Genomic DNA, 8,038 nt, shown 5'->3' with positions numbered 1-8,038 from the left:
ACCTTCAATAGTTAGTTCCATAAGCGACCACTACCATGACCCCTCCCACGATCTCGAAAACCCCCATGACCTGATTGATTGATATTCATTGAAACAGTCAATTTTAGTAACCAAATTCACGCACTCATACATCTAAACACCACGACGAGCGTGCACGTGTATGCACGCGCGTGTGTCTAAGAATATTCAAGCTAGCCAACTAACCTGACAGGGGAGGAGGCGCACCACGCCCCATTGCAGCCAAATCAGGACTGACCTTCTGTCCAGCTTCCTCAAGTATGCTGATGAGTTCCTTTGCAAATCAAGCATTTGCAGCAGTGAAAAAAGTGTATGCAGTTCCTTTTGCCCCGGCCCTTCCTATTCGACCAATACGGTGAACATAGTCCTCAAGGGATCCAGGGAAGTCATAATTTATCGCATATTTCACGTCCTTCACATCTGCCACAAAACAAAAGAGCATTATAAGTTATAAGAAATGCATTATCACCTATGCAAAGTCCAAGATAAGAGCCAATCACATAACATAATCGCACATTACAAACAGATACACATACCACAAAAGCAGGAAGTTTCAAAAAGGGCATACGCCCTTTTTGTGTAAAAAAAAAAAAAAAAGAAGGCATATGCCCTCCAGAACTCTAGCAATTACAAACCAAGCCATTAAACCTGGGAAATTACCCTCAGTTTCAAGAAAAAGGAAAGAGGGGAGAGGAGTAGGGGAAAATTCACAAAAAACAAGCTGACTCAAAACGAGTAAAATGACATATGAGTTATGACTGGCAACTACACACATCAAAAGTATAAAATAAAAACAAAACACAGAAAAGAATATATCCTAACAGAAGAAATCCCACAATTGCAGTAGGCAGTAGCAAAATTAAGTTAGAGCACCTTACTTTGTACGGGATGTAAAGAAACTGTCTAGCAAGTTGTTCAACCTCTTTAGACCAGGTAGAACTCCAGTACAAAGTTTGACGATCTGGGCGAATCTGCATTGAACAAAACATTAGGAGGGAAGTGAAGGGCCCATCGCATTGCCATCCGAGATACTTAACAGTGGATTAGCTGGCATATTCAAAATACCACATTTGTACTACTTGCAACTGGGCATAAACATTACGAAGTGATCATTAAAGCAATCAGTATCCCAGGACCAGGGTCAATCCTAGAATGAAGCATTTATTAAATCTAAACAATTATAAAATTAAAAAAACCCATGGACATTATTTTATTGGCCTCAACCAAGTATCCCATAATTGTTTGTTAGAAACAATTCCAATCACTAGTTGGACTCAAGTCAAAGCACAAATTTTAACAAAAAAAACCCAATTTAAACTCACATGTCTATAAATCGTACACAATCAATATGATTCATACAATACATATATATGTATCATCAGATTCATAACCATGGTCGATACACACATATGATACCTACTATTCATATTATATGTATTGCACAATACTAATAAGTATGTGCATGTATATAATTAAATGTTGGTAACTTTATTCTTTAAAGCCAATAGCTTTTCAAGTAAACAAGAGTATATGGCTAATATTATGAATAGGCAACAAAATTAAGCAAAATACTGGAGGGTAATCAATGTTTAGAGATTTCCCTTGTTAGTGAAAATTTGAAAATTCAACCAATGATTTACACTCTTAGGTAGGTTTCAGTAATAAAAATATTGGATTTTGAATATGTTTGATGGCTGTTAGGTGTTAAAATAGTGGGTTGAACAAGAAATAAGATAAACACTACACAACCACATAGTAGGCAACCATACCTATGCTGTCTGTAACAATCACAAGGCAATCACACCCTCAACACTCCTTAAACCTTAAAATAAGCTTCTGGAATTTTATTAAAATCAATCTCACTATGAATGTTATTGACTAAAATAAGGGAAATTGCTAAATCCAAAATCTTTCCTAAAACACTAGGACTCCTAAACAAACACTTGATTACTAATAACTAGAAAAGGTACTTTAGAACTTCTAAACCAAATACAAAAATCACTCAAAACACAAAATAAGACTCACGAGCCTTTGATAGAGACAAGAACAGCCATTCCTGAAAAAATGGAATTTAACAAATTGCCCTTATTCTACACCAGCCAGCAAGCCTTAGTCCCAAATTTTTTGGGATTGTCTATGGATTCTCAACAAATTAGTCAAAGTAAGCCACATGTATTCTTTTATGATATTTATTCCAATAAAAATTAATTAAAACTAAACCAGTAGCTTTCTATCCTAAAGAAAGTTAATACTAAAACTCAATAATAATTAAAGTAGCCTATGAAATGTTCCACGAAGGCCCCACATCAAAACGAGACCACAAATCTATCTTTTTTTGGTTTAATCTTGCTTTTCCTCACTCTCTTTATTGTCTACATCATATCTTCTCCTTGGTAGGGAAGTAAGCAAGACGCTTCACTAATGATATGACCTTCGAAAACTCCAGAAGAAAATACAAAAAATAATCTAATAAGTTCTTGTTACAAGCTTAAGTTCTATTGAACAAGACCTGCAATTAAGAACTAGAAGTCAAATTGGGATTCTAAACCAACAATTAGAACTTCCACACTGTTCAAGAACTCAGTTCAGCCAAGCTATTTCAGATCAGACATCTGCTAATCTGCCCTTCTTTTCTAACAGATCTAATCCACAAATGAAAGCAGGAGACAGAAAGGCATGAGGAAGAGGAAATATGAGAGCTAGGGGAAACAATCATCTGTCAGAAATTATTTTTGTAACAGAGATAAAAGTAGAGTAATGATCATGACATAAGTTTCAAACAGCAAGGCACAATTCAAACCTGAGAAACAAGCTTTCGAATCTGAGGCTCAAAACCCATATCTAACATCCGATCTGCCTCATCCAACACAAGATATGTAACCCTTCGCAAGTTTGTACGATGCGAATCCAACATATCAATCAACCTCCCAGGTGACGCAATTACAACTTCAACGCCTGGTCCAGAAAAGGAATAAATTTGACATTAACAAAATCAAAAAGAGTAATAAAAAATAGCTTTAAAATGGCACAGTGCAGCCTAGATCTCCAGGTTTTCTTTTCTTTAAAATGGCAGTCTCAAGTTCATGGCTGCTGCTGTTGTGAAACCCAGCTGCCGCCGCCGCCGTGACCGGAGGGGCGGAAGCCAGAAAGATACCTATACTATACACAACAGTGGAAGAAAGAGAGTGAATTTTGTGACTGTTTGTAAGGCGGCATGTCACAAGTGAAGTGACAAACAATTTGTACGCCCAGCTCATACAAAAATTTCTCCTCATCATAAGAGCAAAAGTCTTCCCATAGCTAAAAGTTGTATGTGTAATTTTGACTAAAATTTTTTCATAGTTATTGTTTTATTCTTCATTTATGTTTTTTTTTTTTTCAAAAATAATTTTAAACTTTTTATTTATACAATGATGCTCTCTCTTTGGTTATAAAGTGGACAGAAACCAACATGGATAAATTTTTTTTTTTTTTTTTTTTTTTTGAGAGAGTAACATGGATAAATATTGATTGCAAATTCTCTGTACAAGTTTATCTTCCACTAATAGTTTATCTTCCACTAATTACTATTTTTCATGTGTATGATCGCTTTTTATTTTAAACTTTAGTTATTTTATAAGGAAAGTGAAATCAAAACATAGCAAATAGCGATTAGTGGAACGTAGAGTAATATATAAAAAATGGTATAGAAGATTTGTATTCATAAATTTTTACTTTTCACAAAATTTGTGTACTCATATGGCATAAGAAATTTTAAAGTTAATAAACATCAAAGTTAATATTTAATATTTTTAAAGAAATAAAAAAGGATAATAAAATAAATGGTTTTCACGAATAGATATTAATAGCCTAAATTAGTAACTATTACACAAAAAGAAAATATTTAGGTTGAATTTTATAAGAGATATTGAAAAAAAAAAAAAAAAAAAAAGAGGAAGAAGAAGAAAAAGAAGCAAAATTTAAAACTAATTCTAACTTTTTTTTTAAATACATATGTCAAAACTCAAAATTAAAAAAAATTTCTTTCGAAAGATTTTTTTTTTAGTTATTGAAAGAGATTAAAAATATAAACTAATTCTTTTTTCTTTTTTCTTTTTTCTTTTTTTTTTTGAGTAATTAAATCATATAAGATTAAATTAATTAGTTTAGAGCTAATACTTTTGACTCTCGTGAGTTAAAGCAACCCAATATTTAAAAATTTCTAATTAAATAAAAAATTCTTTAATTTGATTTTTAATTATTAATATTCATTAATTAAATATGCATAGTCGAATTTTGGATAATGAATGGCTTTGAATCTCTTGAACAAAAACAATAACCTCTGCTATTAATATTAGATCATTTTAATATTTTACGTTAAACTAGGATTCAAAAGGCTTTTAGATCTCATCGATGTGAGTGGTACAGTGCAAGAGCTGGTTTGAAAGAAGATAGTAAATTAATCCCAGTCCAGCCCACCAACATAAACATAATAGTAGTAACTATTGTGGGCTTGGCTGGGCCATTTGATAAATTGTGGGCTTGGCTGGGCCATTTGATAAAGGTAATGGTCAGCAATTGTATCCTAAGGTCATTGAAAACAATGAAGCAGAGAGCTATTTATTATTATCATTTTCAGTTGTTATCTTTTAGTTGAGGGCTGATGGCTTAGCCATCAATCTGAGTGATTTGGGCTAAGTTGCGACCCTACCCTCTATGAATATGATCCCCTTGAGTCCTCTCCTAAAACAGAATATCTTATGATGCAATATTTGTTACATGCAAAAGAGAAAGGAGTCATCTGCTCTTCAATTAGCAAAGCAAATGTATCCAGTTGCCATTTGGTGCTATATTTTTCTGACTATTATCAACATTATCCTTTGCATTGAACAACGATGATTTGAAGAACTTCAAAGAGATTTGACATAATGATAAACTTAACTTCATGTCAAAAGAAAGAAAATATTCATTTATAGTAATCTCTAAATTTGAGAACAAGTGTTAAATAATTTGATACTAGGGATAGGTTTCGCTCGAATAAACTGCTTCAAAGTGGCTTTCTCTTCATCAATGCACTCCTTTTCTTCAGGATCTTTTGGTTTGATCTTCCTTCTCTCTTCCAACATCCACTTGAAAAGTTCGTGCTGCTGATCCTCTGTAATGATTATACTTATGCTTTTTCTCACATAACAATAATCCATACCAATTATGCTATAGTAAAAAGGATCGTGATTCATGATTATTGTTTGTCACTTAGAATGATATACAAACAAGTATTTTACTTGATCGTTGGCTGTATTCCATGATAAATAGCCAAAAACATCACTCTGACCATAAGCCTGTACTAATACAGTGAAGAATGCCTTGAGCTATTGCAGTTACTACCATTTTAACAAAATAAGAAGAAACTTCATCAACAACAAATTCCTGGATTTCCAAAATGAAAGAATATGCATCCTTTTATAAACATTTCATGGATCAAAACTTGTATCGAACTAAAAGTCTAAGTAACCACATCAAGTATAGTGATCTTGCCACTACTTCAACTAACTGGGAGGGAACCAAAGGTTTTGGGGACCAGAATAAGCTTTTTATAAACCCCCTCTGTGCTTGGGTAGAAGAAAAGGAGAATCATAAATCCCACACAAGACAAAATGTTTATTTCCGAACAGTATATATATATATATATATATATATAAATTACTTATCAAAAAAATAGAACAGTGTATTAACCCTATATTGCGTTTCTAGATTCTTTAGTGCACAGGAGGAGTAAAGAGCAAGAACTTTAGTAATTAGATGTCACATAACCAATTAAGATCTAAATCCATAGAGGCTATAGTCAACGTATTCTCTCACAATTTCTTTGCTAAGGAGAACCATAAATCCACACAAGCTCAACCTTGAAACACCAAATTCCATTTATCGCATTAACTTCTCTCCAAAACCACTAATCAGAAACCACCCCCTTATGATTGTATCAAGGAATCCTCAGAAAATGATGCTAAAATCATAACCCCTATCCTAACAACAGAATACCCATCAACAGACAATGTCAACAAAAGCAATCGATAATCTTAAAAAACCTTTCTTTTAAGCTGAAATCTCGGAAAACCTATTGCATCATTTTATAAATTTAATCACTTTGCATACTAATAAACACCCACATACATAAACATATAGGCCAGAGAAACTTGTAACGCTAAGCAAAGGACTCTTTTGGTGGTGGCTGAGCTGAAGACTGAGTCTCCATTGCTGATGGTGAAGAAAACTCGTTGGGTTTCTGTGGGTGCTACTGCTCTTGAAATTGTTTCAACTCTGCTGTTTATGAAAGACCACTATGCCGAACTATAACTTAATACTATTAATTGAAATTTTTCCCAAAAAAAAAAAATCGAGTGAAATTTCTCTTCTTTTTACATTAAGAAAACAGAATTAACAAAACATAATTAGTTAATTTATAATTACAAAATTATAAATTTTTGAATCCATAACTCTAATTACCCCAGCTCACCACTATGCTGAACACAACCATTATGATGGCAAATTCAAAAAAGCATATCAATGACTGAGTCAAAGTATAGAATTTTTAGTTGAAAAGATTGACAGTCGTTGAAAATTCTACTAATACATTTTACGTAAAATTAAGATTGAAAATGAAGAGATGAGAAGCTAAATCTAATCCTCTCTTGGAAGATGGAACAGAATTAATTCCACTCAAATTAATTTACAAAATCACACAAAATCAAAACCCATCTTGCATAATTACCCACAATTAAAGCAAATAACAAAAAGATTAGAATGACCAACACCTCCCAACACAATGACTGTAAGCATCAATTGTATGTAAGAAATCTAAAGCAGTCAAAGAAAAATAAAATACCTCTAGTCATGTTGTTCAAACGATTTGTACAGAAAATCACATTGCAAAAGAATGATTTGTGAATGAATTTTTCTAGTCTATGGCCAATGCCTTAAAAACTCTTTGATAGAAAACACAGACTTCTGAAGGCTATACTAGGAACTCTTCCAATTTAATGTTTGTTCTCTTTAATATACATTCCTTCATCAAAAAGTTTAATTGAGAGTTACTTTTAAGCGTTTATTTACTAAATAACATCTATTCACTAAGTGACATTTTAAGTGATGTTAACAAATACACTCCTAAAAGATGGGTCTTTATCTATCACTCTAAAATAAATCTATATATATATTGTAATTAATCAATTAGAGTAAATTTTATGCGGACCATAAGCTCCTAATAGAAATAATCTTACATTCTCCCATTTGGCCCACATGACATTTAAATAACTTGATGAGTGATAGTCATAGTAATATAAAGATATTACCTATGCCATCTTGTTGTGAAATGCTCTCACTCAAATAAACAATCCAATACATGAATCATGGCGGTAATACTCTTAACAAGTACTTCCATGTATTACAATGTATAGTACTCCCTCTGTGAGTATTTTATGAGCCATTAATTCTTTATGAATAGACGACTACTTATTAGCCATTTGAGTACCCCTTCATATCTCACTCACGGATAAAACTATCTTTATATTTATACTTTGAGTCCGTTTGGGAACAGCTTATTTAGCTGAAATTGAAAAGTTTTTGCTAAAATTACTGTAAATAAAGCTATAAGTTAGCTAAAATAGTACGATGAGGCCCATGAATAGTACCAAAAAGTGCAAGGCGACCCTTGAATAGTAGCCTATCAATGTAGGCCTTTTGAGACAATACTAACTTTCTTTGTGATCTATCTCTGAAATGGCAATGCTAATGACACAAAAAGGTTGTCCAAAATCCTTCATCTCAAAATATAGAGAGAGACTATTTTCTCTCATTTAGCAAAATCAAATCACTAATTGCAAGTAAAATGTCATCTACATAAAAAACTAGAAAAATGTATTTATCCCCACTAAATAAGGACAAAAGCAGCCACAACAATTTCTATTTTGGCCAAGTTAATTAAGGACAAGAACATTTTACGCATACTTTCACTACTTTAGGGCAAAGCAAAACGAAAATAGAA

At 32.7% G+C, this 8,038-nt stretch overlaps 1 protein-coding gene across 2 annotated transcripts; it reads right to left on the bottom strand.

Annotated features, from left to right (window-relative positions):
* Nucleotides 1-349: 349 nt before the first annotated feature.
* Nucleotides 350-3,360, bottom strand: LOC115989458 (DEAD-box ATP-dependent RNA helicase 20-like). Of its 2 annotated transcripts, none has more exons than XR_004091935.1 (3): nt 2,819-3,358; nt 897-989; nt 350-438 (listed from the first exon to the last, which is right to left on the bottom strand). XR_004091935.1 is itself a non-coding variant. In XM_031113149.1 (3 exons), the coding sequence occupies exons 1-3, from the start codon at nt 2,930-2,932 to the stop codon at nt 405-407; spliced, it is 246 nt and encodes an 81-aa protein (XP_030969009.1). In that variant the 5' UTR covers nt 2,933-3,360; the 3' UTR covers nt 359-404. The 2 variants fall into 2 exon arrangements, 1 of the variants encoding a protein (XP_030969009.1); XM_031113149.1 differs by having other exon boundaries at nt 359-438; nt 892-989; nt 2,819-3,360.
* Nucleotides 3,361-8,038: the final 4,678 nt, after the last annotated feature.

Source organism: Quercus lobata, chromosome 5 (assembly GCF_001633185.2).
Source record: "Quercus lobata isolate SW786 chromosome 5, ValleyOak3.0 Primary Assembly, whole genome shotgun sequence".
NCBI classification, from domain to species: domain Eukaryota; kingdom Viridiplantae; phylum Streptophyta; class Magnoliopsida; order Fagales; family Fagaceae; genus Quercus; species Quercus lobata.
The sequence above is the reverse complement of the archived record's forward strand: the minus strand, read 5'-3'. Positions and strand labels throughout refer to the sequence as shown.